Genomic DNA, 23194 nt, shown 5'->3' with positions numbered 1-23194 from the left:
TGAGGCAATATAAAAATGCATGCTTAAAAATTCATAGAAGAGTCATGAGTCTTTATTAACTTGGACATTTGTATTTCTCTTCCCTGCCTCCTTTAACTGCATTGAGTATTTTCAATTTATGTTAATTTTTGATTGTGATGTATCTAGATGTAGCGTTCCTTGTTTTTTATACCATGAAGTTTTTCAAGAGTTTTGAACATGTAAATTTTTGATTTTTACCTAAGCTGCCAGATTTCAGTCTTTCTCTCATTTCACTTTGGGATCCCAACTACATGTGATCTTGTGATATGGTTGCATTATTATCAAAGAATTTTTTCATTTTTTCTTTCTTCTTTAGTTGGTTAATTCTATTAATAAATCTTAAGGTTAATTACTAGAAACACAATTACCTTGGTCAAACAATAACTGCATTTGTATACTAGTTTTACTAGATATTGAAAATTCCCTCATAGTGATTGCACCATTTTTGATTGTTACTAGCAATGTATAGGGGCTTCCCTAATGGCTCAGGGATAAAAGAATCTGCTTGCAGTGAGGAAGATGTGGGTTCAATCCGAGTCAGGAAGAGCCCTTGCAGAAGAAAATGGCAACCTACTCCAGTAAGAGTGTCTTTTTTCTCATAATCTTTCCAGCAGAGTGTATTGTCAGGTTTTTGAACATTATCAACCTGCTACTTAACCAAATGTGGTTGACCATGTACAAAAATGGCTGTCAATCATTGTTCCATCTGCTGTGCACACACGCCACTCCCCTATACATGAGCAGTAGCCTACTCTTCAACCCTCTGAATTAGAGATGGCCTTGTGAGTTGCTTTGATCAACAGAATAAGTTTGAAGTGATGTGTGAATTCCAGGGCATATGGACCTTGCAGCTTTCATTTGCCTTCTTGGAACCCAGTAGCCATTCAGAAAGCTTAGGATAGATGAATAAAAGACCATGTGGACAGAGATCATAACGAGGTCAATCAAGGCACAACAGCACATGTGCCTTCAAAAGATATAGAATAGTGAAAGCAAATTTGGAAAAGAATAAAAGATAGAAAACTTAATACTAACTTATTTCAAGATATATTATGAAACCACAATAACCAATACATACAATACTGATATCCAGATAGATAAGTAGATAAATGGGAAAGGACAGACTCCAGAAAAAGATTCACATATATATGACCAATTGAGACATGATGAAGCTACAAAGCAATTTCAATGGAAAAGATGTCTTTTCCACAAATAGTGCTTGGAATGATTGGATCCATATACAAAGACATGGATTTTGACACATACCTTGCACTATTTCTTTTTTAAATCTCAAAGCAGTTCATGGACTTAGTATAAAATCTAAACTTCTAGAAAACTAAAGAAAAATTCTTTGTGACCTTTTGTTAGGAATGTTCTTAGATAAAACATCAAAATCAAGATGCATAAAAGAAAAACTTGCTAATTTGGACATTATTAAAATTAAGAACTCATCCTCTTTGAAAGACTCTTAATAAACAGAGTAAATAAATAGAAAAGACAAATATTAGAAGATATATGCAAAGCATATATATAATGAGAAACATATCAAGAATGTATAAAAAACAACTCAAAACTCAGTAATGAGAAAATAAGCAACAATTAAAAAAAAATGATCAAAGACTTGAAAAGACACTTCATCAAAAAAAAAAAAAAATACACAATTGACAATAAGAAAGAAAAATAAGATATTCAGCATCCCTAGGAATCAGAGAAATTCAGATTCAAGTCACAATGAGATATTTCACTTGTGCATCTATTAAAACACTTAAACAAAATCAAGTTATAGCAAGGATGTAGAATAACTTCTACAATGATAAAACAGATGTTAAATGGTATAATTACTTTGGAAAATAGTTTGGCAGTTAAAAAAAAAAATTAACCATTTACTACCTACCATACAACTGAGCCAGACATCCTGGAATGTCAAGTCAAATGGGCCTTAGAAAGCATCACTATGAACAAAGCTAGTGGAGGTGACCGAATTCCAGTTGAGCTATTCCAAATCCTGAAAGATGATGCTGTGAAAGTGCTGCACTCAATATGCCAGCATATTTGGAAAACTCAGCAGTGGCCACAGGACTGGAAAAGGTCAGTTTTCATTCCAATCCCAAAGAAAGGCAATGCCAAAGAATGCTCAAACTACCGTACAATTGCACTCATCTCACACGCTAGTAAGTAACGTTCAAAATTCTCCAAGCCAGGCTTCAGCAGTATGTGAACCGTGAATTTCCTGATGTTCAAGCTGGTTTTAGAAAAGGCAGAGGAACCAGAGATCAAATTGCCAACATCCGCTGGATCATGGAAAAAGCAAGAGAGTTCCAGAAAAACATCTATTTCTGCTTGATTGACTATGCCAAAGCCTTTGACTGTGTGGAACACAATAAACTGTGGAAAATTCTGAAAGAGATGGGAATACCAGACCACCTGATCTGCCTCTTGAGAAATTCGTATGCAGGTCAGGAAGCAACAGTTAGAACTGGACATGGAACAACACACTGGTTCCAAATAGGAAAAGGAGTTCGTCAAGGCTGTATACTGTCACCCTGTTTATTTAACCTATATGCAGAGTACATCATGAGAAACGCTGGACTGGAAGAAACACAAGCTGGAATCAAGAGTGCCGGGAGAAATATCAATAACCTCAGATATTCAGATGACACCCCCTTTATGGCAGAAAGTGAAGAGGAACTCAAAAGCCTCTTGATGAAAGTGAAAGTGGAGAGTGAAAAAGTTGGCTTAAAGCTCAACATTCAGAAAACAAAGATCATGGCATCTGGTCCCATCACTTCATGGGAAATAGATGGGGAAACAGTGGAAACAGTGTCAGACTTTATTTTTCTGGGCTCCAAAATCACTGCACATGGTGACTGCAGCCATGAAATTAAAAGATGCTTACTCCTTGGAAGGAAAGTTATGACCAACCTAGATAGCATATTCAAAAGCAGAGACATTACTTTGCCAACAACGGTCCGTCTAGTCAAGGCTATGGTTTTTCCTGTGGTCATGTATGGATGTGAGAGTTGGACTGTGAAGAAGGCTGAGCGCCGAAGAATTGATGTTTTTGAACTGTGGTGTTGGAGAAGACTCTTGAGAGTCCCTTGGACTGCAAGGAGATCCAACCAGTCCATTCTGAAGATCAGCCCTGGGATTTCTTTGGAAGGAGATGCTAAAGCTGAAACTCCAGTGCTTTGGCCACTTCATGCGAAGAGTTGATTCATTGGAAAAGACTTGGATGCTGGGAGGGATTGGGGGCAAGAGGAGAAGGGGACGACAGAAGATGAGATGGCTGGATGGCATCACTGACTCGATGGAAGTTGAGTCTCAGTGAACTCAGGGAGTTGGTGATGGACAGGGAAGCCTGGCATGCTGCAATTCATGGGGTGGCAAAGAGTCGGACATGACTGAGCGACTGATCTGATCTGATCTGATCCAACTGAACTATTTCACTACTGTGAATGAGTGTGTGGGTATTAAGTCACTTCAGACATGTCTGACTCTGCGACCCCATGGACGGTATAGCCAGCCAGACTCCTCTGTCCACAGGATTCTCCAGGTAAGAATATTAAGAGTGGCTAGCCATTCCCTTCTCCAGGGAATCTTCCTGACCAAGAGATCAAAGCCAGGTCATCTGCATGGTGGGCAGATTCTTCACCTCTTGAGCCACTTGGGAAGCCCATTATCATTGCTATCTATAATGTGAAAGATACTAAGATATTTAACATTATTTTTTTGAACTGTCTTCAAAATCTTAGTGTACAATTTATATGTATGATACATCTCAATTCAGACAAGTGTTCAAGAGCCACCAGAACCTCTTGGCTACCATAATGGACAGCCAAGCTCTTGATATTCAACTCCTTGATATTTGTTTCCATCCTCACAGCCACCTCATCATAATTTTATAGTTGGCTCAAAAAGCATACATCACCTGTCTACCAAAGGCACTTATTCACAAGCTGTTCATGAACATAAAGAAAAGGAAGTATGGAGAAAGTAGAAGAAATCATTCTCTTCCTAAAAGTGCTTTATATTGATTATTTTCTCTTTACATTTTCCCCACATTCTGGCAGAAAAATCTGTATTGGTTTGGTCATTTTCTTCCTCTCCCCTGTTTTTATTTCAATCCATTTAGAATAATTTTTTTTTCAATTAGTATCTTCGATTTTTAAAATCCATGAAGTTTGTAGTGAAAACTGAGTTAGAACCTTTCTTTAAATTGAATTTAAAACCACCAAAATTAATGTTTTAGCACTCAATCTTATATACTTACAGAAAAAAACACTCAATGGATTTTAGCACTCAATTCTATATATACTTACACAAGAAACCCAGCAATTTCTATGCTCATATATTGCATTTTATAAAAGCTGACAACAATGTTACAGGAATATAAAGTTACAGGTCAATTTATTTTATAAACAGAGATGAAAACAAAACCTAAACAACGTATGAACAAAAACAAATCCAGTATTGCTTGTGAATAATAATAGTGGTTTATTCCAGAAATTTGTGTTGGTTTTAAAAATGAAAACATATCAATATACTCAGTAACAGAATAAAAATGACATGTAATTATCTCAATAATTATAGACACAATATATGTTGAAAATTTTCCATTCAGTACATAAACTGACCATCAGATAGAACTGTTATTTCCTAATACTGCATCAACAAAGAAAAATCTTCACCAAATGGTCAACAGGAAAGAAAGGATAAACTGAGATTCAGGAGAGACCTGGAGTACAGGGTATAAACTCAGAATGTTTAAGAGCTTGGGCGACGCAGAGTCATCGGGAACACACAGTTGCAAGGATTAAAATACGGACAAAGTGTTGTAGGAAAGTAATACTTAGAGAAAGTGTAGATAGGGAAGCCATGGTTGGTGACATTGTAAAAGGAGACTGTGCCGGCATCATAGTCTAAGAACACCCCAACTCGGCGAGGGGGCACTGTCATGGATAAGAGCAGGGAAGTGGATGACTCCTCGTAGGCTCTATATTCATGCTTGTGATGTAATCCAATCACCCAGTACCCACTTTGAGGCTGGTATCGGGAGTAAACATTCCGATTGTTTGCAAACTGGTTGAAAGAGAAAGCAGGTCCCATTGAATCACTGCACACCCCCAGGATCCAGTCAGTCTTCTTGGCCACATCTACCTCCCAGTAATGCTTCCCTGAGGAGAAGTGCTGAGAGCCCAGGACACCACAGCCGTAATGCTCTTCCAGATGAGATCCGGACAGCTGAGCGCCCACAAATCGCACCTGCCTCCGGTTCTTAGACAGGACAAGATTTAAGTTAGCCGTGTGTGGATTCAGGGTCACGTCCACTGTGGGAGAAAAGTACAGCATCAGCAGAGGATGGGTACATGGTCTTATGACTCTGAGAAGAGGAAACACAGGTTATGAGTGGGAAGAAATGGAGCTGGGTGGTGGGGGGGAATAGCGAGACCTCATATCTGAGAGTGTGTGTGGCTATGAGTGGGGAGGATAAGCACACGTCAGCTTAAAGAAGCCACAGTTTCTACTTACCCCAGTAGCTCTGGACATCTGTCAGCTCTGTAACAACAAAGAGTCAATCACACCAGCAGTCTCAGGTCTGCTGCCCTCCCTCACCTGGGTGAGGGGAGTGTCAGGGAATTCTCTACGATGTGAACTGGCCACTTCATTCCCCTTTTAAGTATGAACCGCATCTTCCTCAGCATATTGTGTTGCTCCCTCTGCCACTGTTCCCAAATACCAACCATGCCCTCCATTCTTTTCATTTCCTACTACTACCATGATCCCCCATCCAAACTCTGTTTCTTGAAACTCCTCACCTCTAAACACTCGAAGCATCTTTTTCAGATCTGGAGCTCGAAACATACTCTTCAGCTTCGTGGGGAGAGCCTCTGGCTTCTTCAGGGTCCAGAACTCACTCCTATAGAGAAAAGACATTATGAAACTCCAACACTACTAAACTTGGGTGCCTCTAATTCCTGTGTCCCAGGCCCATTGGTGAACTTCAACATTCTTTCCTGAAGAAAATTAGCATCATTCTGCAAAGAGCTCCGGCATAGGAGCCAGAAGACCTGGACTAAAAACTAGCTTCTCACCATATGTGTACATGTTGATAAGATTTTCATGCTTTTTTTAATGACTGTGTAGTACCTATATCTGGGTTTCCCAGGTGTCACTAGTAGTAAAGAATCTGCCTGCCAATGCAGGAGATGCAACAAACACAGGTTTGATTCCTGGGTTGGGAAGATCCCCTGGAGGAGGGCATGGCAACCCGCTCCAGTATTCTTGCTTGGAGAATCCCATGGACAGAGGAGCCTGGCGGGCTACAGTCCATGGGGTTGCACAGAGTTGGACACGACTGAGCATAAAGTCACAAAAATAGTATCTCTATCTATGTCTATATCTATTTATTAATATCTACACCACATCTTTATTCAGTCAACTGTTGACGAACACTTAGGATGCTTCCACATCTTGGCTATTGTAAACAGTGCTACAATACTGGGGTGCATGTATCTTTTGTACAGACTGGGGAATATGGCCAATATTTTCTAATAACTTTAAATGGAGTACAATGTATAAAAATATTGACTCACTATGTGGTATACCTTAAACTAATATAGTCTTTTGATTCAACTATAGAACAATTTTTTTTTAAGTTGATAGGATTTATCCCTCAAAGCCTCATTTTGGTTTCTTTGTTTGGTTTGTTGTTTTGTGAAACACAACAATTTTTCCTTCTTTGTCTGCATCCTAGAGACCGAATGCATGCTAAGTCACTAAGTCGTGTCTGACTCTTTGCAACCATGGACTGTAGCCTGCCAGGCTACTCTGTCCATGGGATTCTCCAGGCAAGAATACTGGAGTGGGTTGCTATTTCTTCCTTAGAGGACCTTCCTGACCCAGGGATTGAATCCACATCTTCTGCACTGGCAGACAGATTCTTTACCTCTTGAGCCACCTGGGAAGCCCAGAGACTGTATAATATTAAATAAAATAATGGCTGGGAAATTTTTTGCTACCTCTAAAAAAGACACAAAATATTTAAAACATCAGTGACTTCTTAGTCTACAGGTATCTGTGTGGACAGGCAGAACATCAGGACCTGCTATGGGGCTTTCAGAGTTATCAGACAAGGGATTCCCTCTGAAGAGTCTGTGGTTTAGTTCTTAATGTCTTACAGATGCCTAGGGAGAAAGACCTGCAGAACAGTCCCTTAGTCTCTGGGAATGTTACCTCAGTTGGAGAAAGGAAATGTCCTCACCTCCAGACCGAGAGTGAAAACTTCCAGAGGGACAACAGGCTCCACAGGTCACATGTCTGTAGGAGCCTCAAGGTACCAGGTATGTGGGCAACTTTAGGGGTTACCTTGAAGAATGAAATTCTACAGTATGTGATACAGAATATATTCTTGTTCCAGGGCCAAAGCCACTTTTTTTCAAGACCTCAGTCTATGTTTTTATTGTAACTGAGAAAAATGCTAGTCTGAAGAATACTTGGTAGCAAGGTATGGATTGTTCCAAAGCCAAGAGAGAAAGGGAAACTTAAGCAGAGGTCCCTAGAGCTGATTCCTGAACCCTGAAAAAAAAATGCAAATGGAAAATTTCCCTTTAATAAAGTATATGGGCAAAGAAAATCACTGTGTATTTTTAGAGAGCTATAAAGTACTGGAATCAGGGCTGGAAGCAGGTATACAGAGGTTTGTTCTATCACAAGGTACAAGGTGAGTCAGTGATACTGTAACCCTTGATTAAGGACACCACCATCCTCAATTTGTGACCTACCACAAACCAATTTCTCCTAACATAGAAACCAAGCCATTCCCTTTATTCTGGAGGACCCCAAATTCTCATGCTAAGCAATTCAAGACACCACAGTCCTAAATCTTCCCTGCCTGGTGACTTTTTCCCCTTTCTCATTGACTGTAAGATGACTCTACTACAGGAGCATCCTACCCCTCCTAACAGGGTATAGGAATCTTCTGTCAACCCAAGAGAACCACCTTATGTTCTACACATACCTTTTCGCAACGTCACTCACATCCTAGAAAAGAAAGAGAGAGGTTAAGATAAGGAGTAATAGACCTTGTCCTCTACTACAGCCACATCCATGTCTATTATCCCGCCCTTACCACCCCATGATATGTTGGGGCTAGAGATGATCCAATATGGAGGCCACAAAGCAGAGGTAAGAACTCAAGGCAGACTCTCCCTGAGGCCCTATCCAGGCATATTAGGAAATGATTCAACTCATGCCACGGTGCATTTATTTTTATAAATGTGTGTGTATGTGTGTGATGTTATATATGTGCATCATCTATTAATTGCCAGGCACTGTGCCTGGTCCTAGATGCTCTTACATGACTAAGTCCTAATTTCTGTGATCTAGATGCTTACATTCCGGTTGCTGAGGATACAAGACCTTAAATGCGGCTGGTTCTCAAATCCCACCTCCCCTAACCCTCTAGGTTGCTTTGCTGACTTTGTATTTTTCTTGATTTCAACACACATACCTGTTGATGATGTTCACATTTCTTTTATATACCCCAGTACACAAGCCACAGGCTTCCCTAGTGACTCAGTGGTAAAGAATCTACCTGCCAATGCAGGAGATGCGGGTTTAATCCCCTGGGTCAGGAAGACCCCCTGGGCAAGGAAATGGCAACCCATTCCAGTATTCCTGTCTGGGAAATCCCATGGACAGAGAAGCCTGAAAGGCTATAGTCCATGGGGTCACAAAGAGTCAGATACGACTTAGTGACTAGAACAACATAAGCTACAGGAATCACAACTTCAAGATGTCTGAAAGAAAACTTACTTTTTCTGCAACCATAAAGTCTCCTCTGTTACTTTCCATCTTTTTCAATGACATCAGCATTCAGTCACCAAAGGTAGACAAAGTACTGTCCTAAAAAACTGATATTCACCACAACATCCCATCTTAGACCAAAGTAGTCCATTTCACACCCTTAACTTTTTTTAGCCACTGCTCTTTACTATCATCACCACCACTGCCTGATTCATTTGAGTAGAATTATCTCATGGCCTCTTAATTAATCTTCCTAACTTCTGCTCTATACACTTCAATTCAGTAGAAGAAAAGGCCAATGGTTTGATCTGTGCAATACAAGAATAACTATTTTCATAGTAGTGGAGCTATTTTTGGTTGTATCTTGTAAAAACACAACTCAAAGTTGCTTGAATATGTAAAATGGCAGATGTAGATTCAGGTTTGTAACAATTTTTTTTTTTTTGGCCATATCACACTGCATGTGGGATCTTAAGTTCCTTGACCAGGGATTGAACCTGCACCCCCTGCAGTGGAAGCACGGAGTCTTAACCACTGGACTAGTCAGGGGAGTCCCAAGGCTGTATTAATCTTAAGGCATACTTATAATAAGACACTCAAATGATCAAGTCAGGATGCCACTTCATGCCTTTTCCTCTTAGCTTAGCTTTATTCTCAGGGTTCACATTTTGAAAGCCGCAGGTATGTGTCCAGCTGTCAAATCTTCATGGGCAACAATGTTAAACAGATACGAAAAAGAGAAGGAGGAAGTCTATGATGGGCAAGTTCTGCGAAAATTGACTAAGATAACATTCTCGTTAAAATGACAATTGGCTGTTCTGGGTAGAAGAGTCGAGCAGGGGCCTCAACTATTAAACAAACTGACTATCCATTTGTACTTATGAAGCAATGTTTCCGTTTTGAGGACACTTGTAAAGGGGTTAGAATAAGTGGTGTTAGAAGCAAGCATTAGGGCAACCCAACATCAAAGATGAATAAAAAAGCAAGAAGAATAAGCTAAAAACATGAAATCAGAAGCAGTGAATGAGGAAAAGCTCCAAGAGGTGGAAAATAACTACCCCATGACCCCATGACCTCAATTCGAACTACCCCATGATCCCAATAGGAACAGAGGTAGTGGAGGTGATGGAATTCCAGCCGAGTTATTTCAAATCCTAAAAGATGATGCTGTGAAAGTGCTGCACTCAATATGCCAGCAAATTTGGAAAACTCAGCAGTGGCCACAGGACTGTAAAAGGCAGTTTTCATTCTAATCCCAAAGAAACGCAATGCCAAAGAATGCTCAAACTACCACACAACTGTACTCATCTCTCATGCTAGTTAAGTAATACTCAAAATTCTCCAAGCCAGGCTTCAACAGTACATGAACCATGAACTTCCAGATGTTCAAGCTGGATTTAGAATAGGCAGTGGAACCAGAGATCAAATTGCCAACATTCGTTGGATCATAGAAAAAGCAAGAGAGTTCCAGAAGAACATCTACTTCTGCTTTATTGACAATGCCAAAGCCTTTGCCTGTGTGGACCACAACAAACTGTGGAAAAATCTGAAAGAGATGGGAATACCAGACCACCTGACCTGCCTCTTGAGAAATCTGTATGCAGGTCAGGAAGCAACAGTTAGAACTGGACATGGAACAACAGACTGGTTCCAAATAGGAAAAGGAGTTCGTCAAGGCTGTATATTGTCACCCTACTTATTTAACTTACATGCAGAGTACATCATGAGAAATGCTGGGCTGGAAGAAGCACAAGCTGGAATCAAGATTGCTAGGAGAAATATCAATAACCTCAGATGTGCAGATGACACAGCCATTATGGCAGAAAGTGAAAAAGAACTAAAGAGCCTGTTGATGAAAGTGAAAGAGGAGAGTGAAAAAGTTGGCTTAAAGCTCAACATTCAGAAAACTAAGATCATGGCATCTGGTCCCATCACGTCATGGCAAATAGATAGGGAAACAGTGGAAACAGTGGCTGACTTTATTTTCTTGGGCTCCAAAATCACTGCAGATGGTAACTGCAGTCATGAAATTAAAAGACACTTGCTCCTTGGAAGAAAAGTTATAACCAACCTAGACAGTATATTAAAAAGCAGAGATATTACTTTGCTAACAAAGGTCTGTCTAGTCAGAGCTATGATTTTTCCAGTAGTCATGTATGGATGTGAGAGTTGGACTATAAAGAAAGCTGAGCGCCAAAGAATTGATACTTTTGAACTGTGCTGTTGGAGAAAACCTGAGTCCCTCAGACTGCAAGGAGATTCAACCAGTCCATCCTAAAGGAAATCAGTCCTGAATATTCATTGGAAGGACTGATGCTGAAGCTGAAACTCCAGTACTTTGGCCACCTGATGTGAAGAACTGATTCACTTGAAAAGATCCGGATCCCTGATGCTGGGAAAGATTGAAAGCAGGAAGAGAAGGGGACGACAGAGGATGACATGGTTGGATGGCATCACTGACTCAATGGATGTGAGTTTGAGTAAACTCTGGATGTTGGCGATGGACAGGGAGGCCTGGCGTGCTGGGGTTGCAAAGAGTCAGACACGACTGAGTGACTGCGCTTAACTGAACTGACCCCAGAACTAGGGCCCAAGAATAAGTAAAGAAATGATTATTCTACTAGGAAAGACAGCAATTGGAAAGCAAGAAACCAAACAGAAAATAAGGAATAGCCTGAAGGTTTCAGAATGTCTCAAGGTACATCCTGCTTCAACTTAACAGTCACACTATTCACTCTATGAAGAAATAGCCACTCAGATTTCCACTTCAGTTGAAATCTCTCTATCAGATTTTTGGATTTGACAGCTTGCACCCTCCTAGTCTATATATACACAGAGACCGGAGTTCTTTCGTTGTTCTTCAAAAGCTCTGTTTGAACTTCTTTTATAACATTTTCAATGATTCTGTCCTACAGAAGAGAGTCACAGCAAAGAAGAGCTGGTGATTACATAAAAAAATCTCTAAAGTACTTGAGTTTGGTTGTGTATGCCTGTGACTAATCTGGGTGAAAGGAACCTGACCAATCCCAACACAGCATCAGAGGTCAATAGTACCAAGACTGAGAATTGATGCTATAAAATATCACTCACTATACAAGATCTTTGACATAGTACTGAATTAACTTTTGGACTATCCTTTATACATAGGAAATAAAAATGAGACAATCCCTTAGCATTTGTACTTTTAATTATCCTGTGCTTTATCCATGGATAAATCTTGAACTGTCTAATAGCAAAGAGGCACTGTATGATCAAAGGAAATTTTTTTATTTCCTCCACCAGGATAGGAGTCCCACATCAGAAGGGAAGGAGAGTTATTTTCTCTTGGTCTTGACTCTCAGATCGCAGGCCCCTTTCCTACTCTTACCTGCAGGAGCTCTGTTGCTGACCCCTGACAACGGTGCTCCAGGTCTGAGATGAGCTCTCTCAGGGACTGGCTCTGCTGGACCAGCTCGACCTCAGCTTCTGCTATGATGTTCAGCCCTCTCCTTTCCTCCTCCTCCAGCTTCTTCAGCTGTCGCTGTTCCTCTTTGTCCAGGATGCTCCTCAAGTGATCAAACTGTTTCTGGATCCTGTGTCTCTCAGGTTCCATCTGATTCTTAAGGAACATGGAAAAGAAAGAGGCTGCTAGTCTGCTGAGCTGAGGGTCTCCTGTATAAGGAGCGGAGGGGTGGGGAGGGCAGGCTCCGCACTGGTTTCCTGGAAAGTCTCACTGGGTTGGAGGAACAAATGAGGGAGTAGGCCCTGCAGAACCTGCTCTTTCCTCCTGTTCTCCTTTCAGCTCTTCTCAGACCACTGGCCCCAGGCTGCCTTATCTAGGCTTCTAAGACAGAGACTTTGATTCCTGGGGGTGGTTCAGATTCTAAACATCTTCCCTAGCCAGTCAGGATTAGGCATCAGCCTCCTTTTCCAGTTTTCAACATTGATATAAGAATGACTGGCCTGTGCCTGACCTATTTTTCCAACTTTTGAAACTACAGGACAAGGTCCAGAATCCTTAATTAAGGGCTGCCAATGACTATGGTTATTTTCCCATATGATTGTCTTCAGAAACTTAGATTCCCTTTGATATGTTCATTTCTATTCCCCTTTCTCTCCCCCTTACTCTGCACCAAGAACAATATGCTTGTTTGGAAGGCTTGCAGTGAAGAACTGGGCAAAAGGAAGCTTATCTAGCCAAACTGGGGAACAGATAAAACCAGGTCTCCTTTGCCCTCAGCTCCCATGCCCTGGCTTGATTTCTGCTCCAGGACACCTTAAGAAGAATCTCTTACCTTCCAGGATATCCTCTTCTCTCTGATAACAGCTGCTAATTTCTCGGCTTCCTGCTGCTCTTGCCTCAGCTTCTTCAGAGACTCCTGGAACTTCTCCTGGAAGAAACACATCAAGTCAAGCAGGGTCAAGTGTCAAACTGTCTCAGTGCCAAGACATGGAAAGAATGGGGGAGAGATTATGCTGACCTCAGGAGATGCCAGCCCTAGAATGAAAAACTGAGAAGGTCAAAGTTACCTTTTACAAACAATGGATGGAAACCAGTGAGAATAGGCACTTTCTGTTTTCTGCGGGGGAACCACCTGACCATGAATCACTTTAAGTTCTTTGCTCTCACTGCCAATATATCCCCTGCACTCAACCTGTGTAGCCCCCAGCTGGCCTTCAGCAGCAGTCTCTACTCATGCAGAGCCGATCGTGGTAAGCAAGACAGAGACGGTCTCTGCTCTTGGTCAGAAGGGCTTTTTCTAGGTTCACCCTCTAGGTAAATGGGAGGACTACAAAGAAATTAGATTAGAGCATAAAGAAAAGTTAAAATCTACCCAGCAGTCTGTTCCTGCCTGTCTTCCCTCCACCTGGGCACCCACCTGGTACTCCTGGGCTATCTCCTCCATGAGGAACGTGTGGTGACCACGGTGCTCCTGAGACCGCTCGCAAAGCCAGCAAATGAGCTTCCCATCCTCCTCACAGAAAAGCTGGAGTTTCTCTCCATGGTGCGCACAAAGAATCACCTTCAGCTGCTTCCCTGAGCCCAACACCACCTCCCTGAGCCTCTCGGCTATGTTGGCCAGGTGCCGATTGGGCCGCAGGTTCCCAAGCCAGTAGCTGGTCTGGCACACAGGACACCTGCTCTGCCCCTCCTGGCCAGGCATGGACTCCTTGTTGTCTGCAGTGATGCAGGCTTGGCAGAAGCTGTGTCCACAGTCTATGCTCAGGGGTTCGGTCAGGAGCTCCAGGCAGATGGGGCAGGTCACTTCATCTTGGATGTCCACCAGGACTGCTGAAGTCATTGTAGCCACTTTCCTGGCCTCTGCCTGCCCAGCCCTGACTTCTAAGGTGCTTCTTGTGTTTGGAATCCTGGGTAGATGGGCAAACAAAAAAGGATTTGGGGTAAGAAATGAGGGAGACAAAGGGAGGCTGACTGTTCTGGATAAAGAGGTCAAGCACTGGGGTAATGGGAACTTCTCATTCTAACTTCAAACATGTTCTTTGCCCCTGCCTCACATTCGACATCAATTTGTACCCTCATTATAGCAATAAAACAATTTCTTTTTACTCACTGGATAAAGGGACAATGAGATCCTGGAGAGAAGTGGCTTTTGGGTGAGTCTGTTTAACCTTTTCTCAGCCCACAAACACACATCCTCAATGTTCCAACCACCAGAACATGCTGCTCCCTCAGGATGTTTGTACTTGCTGTTCCTACTGCAAGGGAGCCCCTTCACCCTGGTATCCACATGACTCTCTGACTTCCTTCAACTTTCTCCCTACATGTTTCCTTACCAGAAGGGTTTCCTCTGCCAAACCTAGCTAAGGCATAGCCACCCACACCATCACTTTCCATATACTCAATGACTTTATTTTTCTTTTTATCACCACCTAACACATTTCTTTTGGGGGGCTTCCCTGGTGGCTCAGTGATAAAGAACCTGCCTGCCAATGAAGGAGATGCAAGTTCCTGGGTCAGGAAGATCCCCTGGAGAAGGAAATGGCAACCCCCTTCAGTGTTCTTGCCTGGAAATCCCATGGACAGAGGAGTCTGGTGGGTTATAGTTCATGAGGTCACAAAGAATCAGACATGACTAAGCAACGCTTTAATTGTCTGAATCCTCCCACTGGAAATATAAGCTCCATGAGATCAGAGACTGTTTTCTTATTACTGAATGAGTTCAGTGCCTGACACACAGGTCCTCAACTTTCGATGAAGAAAACCAGAACCTCCTCATCTCTCCATAGATGATTAGATCTTTCTCAGTAGCTTCTTCACCTCTCTTTGCCATCATGCTGGCATGGCTCTCCAGGATTTAATCTCCAAATTCAAAGGTTAGCATTTATTGGGAAGACACAACCACCTTCTAACAGAGCTTTACACAGAGCCCTTTCATCTCTCACGGTCACTTTCCCAGAAAAACCCAAAGAAATTACAATGACCACAATAAGATGATGTCATATCTTTACAACCAACACTTTTATAACCAGTTGTGATTTCAAAACCATATTCCCCTGCTTTATACCTTATAGGAAAACTATGAATAAATTATTTTTGGCCTTTTGATAAACAGAGAACCTAAGTGACTTTATAAAAATCACACAGCTTATAAAGCACAGAGCCGGCAACACTTCTCATGTCGAGTCCTAGTTCAAAGCTCCATCCTCAATCTTGTAACTTTAACCGCAAAGAAGGTGTGTGTGTGTGTTAGCACTTAGTTATGTCCGACTCTTTGCGACCCCATGGACTGTAGCCTGCCAGGCTCTTTTGTTCATGGACTTCTCCAGGCAAGAATACTGGAGTGGATTGCCATTGCCTTCTCTAGGAAAGATGGTGTTCAGTTCAGTTTAGTCGCTCAGTCGTGTCCAACTCTTTGCGACCCCATGGACTGCAAAGACGGTCTTAAGGGTGCTCATAGTCTGGCATTGACCTGGTGCTTTCGAGAAGAGACTTTACCAGGCCTGTCCAAAACTCTAGCAGGAGGCTTACAGGGCCCATGCGAATGGGAGAGGGAGAGACAGGTGGGCAGTTGAGGTCACACATGGTTTAGGGATAGGATAATTCATTGAGAGCAGACCTAGGCAGAAGCATGCAGGTGGGGTGTTTGGGACAGAAGTCTTATAGCATTTGGGGAAAGTATTTCAGAATCACTAATAGGAGAAAAAGATAAAAATGGAGGAAAAAGAGGAATGAAGAATTGATACCTTTAATAACATGGATGAGCTGTGAAAACATGCTAAGTGAGTAAAACCAAATACAAAAGATCACATATTATAGAACTCTTTTTATAAGCAATGTCTAGGACTTCCTTGGTTGCACAGTAGATGAGAATCCACCTGACAATGCAGGAGACACAGGTTCGATCCCTGGTCCAGGAAGATTATACATGCAGCGGAGCAAAGTCCATGTGCTACAACTGCTGAGCCTGTGCCCTAGAGATCACGTGCCACAACTGAGCTTGTATGCTGCAAGTACCAAAGCCCATGCACCTAAGAGCCTGTGCTCAGCAACAAGAGAAGTCACCACAATGAGAAGCCACAATGAGAGGCACACCAAAATGAAGAGTAACCCTCACTTGCTGCAACTAGAGAAAGCCCATGCAAAAGCAATGAAGACCCAATGCAGCATAAATAAATAAAAGTTAAAAATAATCTGGAGTAGGTAAATGTACAGACACACAAAGTAGATTAGTGGCTGCCAAGAGTTGGTGGGACAGGGACTAGAGAAGGACTACTGATGCATTTGGAATCACTTCAGGGGGGTGATGAAAATATTCTGGAATTAGACAGTGGCGCTAGTGAACACCTTTGTGATTTAAAAAACAACAACAACCTTATCTGTATACCTTGAAAGGGTGAATTTTATGGTATATGAACTATATCTCAATTTAAAAAAATCATATGACAGGAAAAAAAAAGAGGGAGAGGCTATCTTGTGACTTCTGGTTCAGACCTCTCCCAACTCCACAGCTTTTACACAAGGCAGCTATGGGAAAAGACCTGAGTCAAGCACGGTGCTGTAGCTGATATGGGGAGATAGGGATGATTGAAATAAATCCTGTACAAGGAAGTGTACCACTCAGACTGTGAGCAGGAAACATAACCTCTTTTGAACACATAGCAAAGACAATCATTATTAATGCAAGCAAGTATGTACCCATGAAGGGACAGTGGAAAACAAAAAATAATCACAGAGACCATTTTCTGATTGCTTTTTATGTGAGAGGCAATGGCTGAACTTTTTATAGGCATTATATAATCTAATCCCATAATAACTCAATCAGATAAATGTAGTAACACTTTTTTTTTTTTTTTTTTTACAAATGTGAAAAGTGAACTTCTTAAAAAGATAGTCAATTACCAAAGGTCTCGGAATGAATAACTGATGAAGCAAAGGTTATAATCTAGTTTTATGCAAATCCAAACCTCAGTTGTTGTCTGGTCCTTAAAAGAAGAGAATGTTTCCTTTATGCACCCCCACCCCCACGCATTACCTGCCAAGGCACTCAGATCACAAAGCTGCTCAGCTTGTTTCTACCCACTCCTGACTGGTGCTTGTCTCATTTTTCAGCTGTACTGATTCAGCATGATAGCTCCATTCTTCTGATGTCTGAAAGCATCCTACAGCACTTCCTAAGCTATCTGCAGGCTCCTTCTCCAGCCCTGCTCTGCTTCATTCCTCACGGCACATCCCTGGGACTCCATGCTTCCCTTTCCCTGACAGTATGAGATGAGAAGAGAAGGCACTGCCAACTCGGGTAACACAGATGCAGCTCTGAATCCTGAATTTGTCTGTCTCTGGTTCTGGAACACTGGGGTAATTCCTGATCTGAGAGGTGATTTTGTGAATTGCTGATGACAAGTCCTCCCTTATAGCACACTTGTCATAAATTACCTGAGCCTGTGTAGAAGAGTCTCAGTAAAAACTGGCTGTCACTACATTTATACCACCATTGCCTGCCAATCCCTTAGTGGTCTGCCCTATTACCATGATGAAAAGAGCCTCTTTCATATTTTTACCAGGAACAGGGATACAGCAAAATCTGATGAATGGATAGCTCTATATAAATATATATTTATATATATATATATGTATTATTTTATTTATTTACTTTTTTGCTGGGCCTTTTCCCCTCTTACAGTTTTATTGAAATATAATTGGAATAAAGTACTGTGTACATTAAAGACATAATGATTTGAATGACATTATAAAATGTTTACCACAAGTTGAGTGAACATCCATCATAAAAGAATAGATGAAGGAAAAAATATTTTTTCTTTGTGATTCGTAGGATTCACTTAAGAACTTTCTTATGTAACATATAGCAGTGTTAATCACGTTAATCATGAATGCATCATTTTCTTACCCCTTTCATATCTTCCTCCTACTTTCGGACCTAGGGGGAAAAAATCCACTATCTCAAGTCATTTACAAGATTTAATAAGATGGCATTTAAGGACAAGGTGAGAAAGCTGGACCTGGCCCAGTCTTTTTTCCATGGCTCACATAAGGGTTAGTTAGGGAAGCTAGTAGCTTCTCTGATGAGACAACTCAAGATATTGAAACTGACCCTAACTTTATTTTTTGTCTGTGCTTAATTAATATAGATGTCCTCATTGAAAAATATCTTCTCATTCTTGAAAGTTTTCAGTCATTAAATTATATTACTGTTGTCTTAAATCACATAATTTTAAAGAAATTTAAAAGTATTTATTTATAGTGTTCCAGCATTGAATCACGGAGAAGGCAATGGCAACCCACTCCAGTACTCTTGCCTGGAAAATCCCATGGATGGAGGGGCCTGGTAGGCTGCAGTCCATGGGGTCGCTAGGAGTCGGATACGAGTGAAGCAACTTAGCAGCAGCAGCAGCATTGAATCACTCATTGGAAACCACATGTTCCACTTGCCTATATAGGAATGGGCCTAGGAGTCTAGTTTGGGTCACCAAAGAAGAGCCAGCTGACAAAGACACTGCCTACTTGAAGGTACACTACCTCTGATTCCAGCTGTGACCCTCATGTACAAGGTAGGCCATAGCGTGACTTGAGTGCAGATATAATTCTATGTTTCTTAACTGGCCCCCAGCAAAGGTGGATGTATACTGTGTACAACATGCTCAGTGTGGGCAAAATTTAAGAAAACAAAATCTGTTAGCTAGGCAGCAGCAGGGAACTGATGGAGTTAAACCAAGATATGCATTGTTTTGCAGAAACCATTGCAAAAAGATGCAAAAAGTTTCAAATACCAGATGTTTCACAAAGGTTACAGTGCATTCCAATCAACAAGATAACCACAGTGTGAGCAAACCACCAAGCACCTGTTTGCTCACCATTTTTGGCAAGCTAGAGAAACCCATACTACATGGAAGATCAAGCCTGCCATTTTATGAATAGCCATGCACCCCAGACACAAAACTTCCCTGATCGTGCTGTTCAGAAAGACAGTTTTTGAGAGCTTCTCCCTGTCTCCTTACTTGTCGCAAGTAAGAAACACTTCTACTTTAATCAGTAGTTGGTGGTTCATTGGCTATGCACCCCAACTGATGGACCCACTGAATCTGGTGACAGGTCCTGTAATTGACATCAATTTTCCCCTCTTGAGAGTGTAATAAGATTAAAAAAATATCAAGTTGTCTGCCAGTAACAAGCCCTTACAGAAGTGCCTGAGAAAGTGCTCCAGACCAAGAAAACAATCTGTGAGATAAGTAAGGTGAGTACAAGGCATTGCTAGAGATCTAGTGAGCTAAAACCATGACCTCAGTGCATATTACTAGACAATAAAATGGGCGTACTGATATATACAACAAAATAAATCTCAAAAGAATTATGCAAAATGAAAGAAACTAGACAGCAAGGATAAGGTGCTGTATGATTTCATTTATATGAAATCCTAAAAACGACAAAAATGTCTACTATTTGAGAACAGACTAGTGGATACCAGGGCCCGGGGCTGCCAGAAGGGGATAAATTACAAAGGGACACAAAAAAGTATGGAGGATGATGGAAATCCCCTATATATATCATGACTGTGTTGTTTGGACAACTATATATGGTCAAACCTGATGGAATTGTAGGCTTATTAAAACTGCCAACTTATTAAATGTAAATGACAACTCAGTAGAGCTAACAAAAAATAGAAGAAATGCAATGAGAAAAACTGAGGCTTAATTTTCCGATCTTCTGAACACAAGTTAGAAATGTGTTGTCAAGCACGGTAGCCACATGTGGCTCCTGAGCACTTGAGATGTGGCTAATTGGAAATAAGATGTATAGCCACATCTCAAGTGCTCAGGAGCCACATGTGGCTACCATGCTTGACAATACATTTCTAACTTGTGTTCAGAAGATCGGAAAATTAGGCATCCAGTCCCACCACTTCATGGGAAATAGATGGGGAAACAGTGGAAACAGTGTCAGACTTTATTTTTCTGGGCTCCAAAATCACTGCAGATGGTGACTGCAGCCATGAAATTAAAAGATGCTTACTCCTTGGAAGGAAAGTTATGACCAACCTAGATAGCATATTCAAAAGCAGAGACATTACTTTGCCAACAAAGGTTCGTCTAGTCAAGGCTATGGTTTTTCCTGTGGTCATGTATGCATGTGAGAGTTGGACTGTGAAGAAAGCTGAGCGCCGAAGAATTGATGCTTTTGAACTGTGGTGTTGGAGAAGACTCTTTGAGAGTCCCTTGGACTGCAAGGGGATCCAACCAGTCCATTCTGAAGGAGATCAGCTCAGGGATTTCTTTGGAAGGAATGATGCTAAAGCTAAAACTCCAGTACTTTGGCCACCTCATGCGAAGAGTTGACTCATTGGAAAAGACTCGGATGCTGGGAGGGATTGGGGGCAGGAGGAGAAGGAGACGACAGAGGATGAGATGGCTGGATGGCATCACTGACTCGATGGACGTGAGTCTGAGTGAACTCCGGGAGTTGGTGATGGACAGGGAGGCCTGGCATGCTGCGATTCATGGGGTCGCAAAGAGTCGGACACGACTGAGCATCTGATCTGATCTGATCTGAAGTATAAAATACACACTGAAGATATGGTAAGAAGCAAATAATCTGGTAAGAAAGATTTGGTAAGAAAAATAATCTAAAACATTTCATTAATGGATTTTAAAATATTGATTACATTGTTTAAATATATTTGGGGAGCATGAAGTTAAATATATTAAAATAGTTTCTTCTAATGTTTTAATGAATCCAATAGAAAAATTTAAATTATATATGTGGCCCTATAATTCTATATAACTTTTCCATCTAATGCTCTACTTGAGATATTCAAGGCAGAGTAAGATTCTTGAACAGAAAAGATTATGTAAGAGTTGATGTCTCTTGTTATGAAGTTGAACTTGGGGAATGGAAGAAAACAGACTCAGCTAACATTCAGTTATAAGGGTTTGCGTGAGCCCCGCCCACATCCCATTAGGCGCTTCACCAATGGCTACTGCTCAATGCAGCCCAAATGACACAAGAAAAGCCAACAGAGTCCCATGTCTCAAGAGCTGTGTGGGTGGCAGAAAAATGAGTCCCGCTGTGTGAGAGCAGATACCAGAGCCTAAGGGGAAGAGCTCTGAAGATCAAATTAGCAAATGAAAGTCCTACAGTCCGGTCCAGCTCTTTAGGACCCCATGAACTGTAGCTTGCCAGGCTCCTCTGTCCGTGAGAATTCTCCAGGCAAGAATAATGGAGTGGATTGCCATGCCCTCCACCAGGGGATCTTCCCGACCCAGGGATCGAACCTGCATCTCTTATGTCTCTCCTGTATTGACAGGGGGTTCTTCACCACTAGCAACACCTGGGAAGCCCAAATTAGCAAATGAAAGAAGCCAAATCCAGGACTGGGTGGAACCAATTACATCAGAAGCAGCCTCCAGAAAATGGTAAAGTGGTCTGCTAACTTGCCTCACTGGAATCCAGAATTTCTGGGCCTCAGAGAGACCAATTCAGTATCTGCGTTTGTATAAGATCTCAGGCGATTCGTATGCACATTAACTCCTCAGAAGCTCTGCTTTCCTCCCAGGTAATTGCAATTTAGGGTGCAAAATAGAAAGGGGTGACGGTGGGTAGGGAATGGCAGAGAATGAACTGATACTTAGATCTGAAACATCTTTTAGAATGAAAGCTCACAACTCGATATTAAAACGGCTTTCAGAGTAAAAGTCAGTAAATCGGTATTCTTTCCAAAATTTTGATTTCATACTTTTCTAAGGTAGGCATTGAGTTTGATTAATATTTTGAGTATTTACGATTTTTTCAGGCGCTCTCCTGTTTAAACTTCTGCCTCACTTAAACCTCACCAAAACTCTAGAATGTAAATATGACGCTGTTCATTACATAGATAGAAGAAGCTGAAGCTCAAGCAACAGGTAGGGGGCACACAGGCTGGGTCCAAGTGTCCAAGACCGACGCTGAGCCCAGGCACTCTGGCCACAGCTGCTATGCTCCTAACCACACATTTTTGTCTTCATCGACAGATTAAACGCTGTCTCTAATCTCGCTGAGCTCATTCACAGTGAGGATGAGAAAGAAAGTATCCGTATCATGAGCCCCACAAGGGAAGGGACCCCATTTCTTATACCGCCCTGTCACTTCAAGTGACAGTAAGTGGTCCAGCCACAGAGGGCAGATATCTCCGCGTGAAGGGCACGTAGAGGCTTCAGAGAGTCAAGGAAAACGAAAGGTTTTTAAAATAGTCTCTGAAGAACAGACTACTCTCGAAAAGGTCTTTTTTCCTGAGCTCAGTGGGGCGCCGCCCTGCCCGCTATGGGGAAATTGCACGCAGCCCGCAGGTCAGACTGAGCGCGTCCGGAAGGCTCATCCCCCAGCTCCCTCTGGGAGGAGTCAGGGCCTCAGGGGTGGAGGGGTGGGGGGTGGGGGGTGGGGGCAGGATAAACGGTGCTCACTTCCTGGAGCAGTAAAGTTGAAGATGGGGGGATGGGCTGCTGACCTCTGGATCCAAGCCAGTCCCCAGGTCGGCCGTTATTTCCTAACGTCATTCCCTAACAGGACTTTCAGAGGTGACTCCCCGACATCCTTTAGCTTCCAGAATCAGGGTTTCATTATCACCACCTTTACACAGGCGACTCCCAGCTCCAAAGGTGTGTCTTCCTCACTCCCTTCCTGAACTTGAGTCATCTCAAAACTGCAGAGGTCTCCCTCACTCGGCCTCCACCCGCGAACACCCCCAACCAACCTGTAGGACGGGTCAAACTCTGAACACTAGTGGGGACAGCGGCGGCTGGCCAGAAAATGGACTCGCTCACCAACCTGCAATCTGTGACTTGGATCAGAGCCGAGGATTTACAGCTGCTGCCGCCGCCACCGAGGCAGAAAGGCTCAGGGGGAAAGGGGCGGGGGCGGGGCCGGGGGGAGGAGATGCTG

The 23194-nt window shown here is 42.2% G+C and overlaps 1 protein-coding gene across 4 annotated transcripts; it reads right to left on the bottom strand.

Annotated features, from left to right (window-relative positions):
* Window positions 1-4491: 4491 nt before the first annotated feature.
* TRIM6 (tripartite motif containing 6) lies at window positions 4492-23185 on the bottom strand. Of its 4 annotated transcripts, none has more exons than XM_027563098.1 (8): window positions 23081-23185; window positions 13686-14175; window positions 13101-13196; window positions 12194-12424; window positions 8039-8061; window positions 5838-5938; window positions 5551-5577; window positions 4492-5348 (listed from the first exon to the last, which is right to left on the bottom strand). In XM_027563098.1, the coding sequence occupies exons 2-8, from the start codon at window positions 14106-14108 to the stop codon at window positions 4786-4788; spliced, it is 1464 nt and encodes a 487-aa protein (XP_027418899.1). In that variant the 5' UTR covers window positions 14109-14175; window positions 23081-23185; the 3' UTR covers window positions 4492-4785. The 4 variants fall into 4 exon arrangements, with proteins under 4 accessions (XP_027418899.1, XP_027418903.1, XP_027418902.1 ...); XM_027563102.1 differs by having other exon boundaries at window positions 4492-5295; XM_027563101.1 differs by lacking the exon at window positions 23081-23185 and adding an exon at window positions 23007-23072.
* Window positions 23186-23194: the final 9 nt, after the last annotated feature.

Source organism: Bos indicus x Bos taurus, chromosome 15 (assembly GCF_003369695.1).
Source record: "Bos indicus x Bos taurus breed Angus x Brahman F1 hybrid chromosome 15, Bos_hybrid_MaternalHap_v2.0, whole genome shotgun sequence".
NCBI classification, from domain to species: Eukaryota; Metazoa; Chordata; class Mammalia; order Artiodactyla; family Bovidae; genus Bos; species Bos indicus x Bos taurus.
The sequence above is the reverse complement of the archived record's forward strand: the minus strand, read 5'-3'. Positions and strand labels throughout refer to the sequence as shown.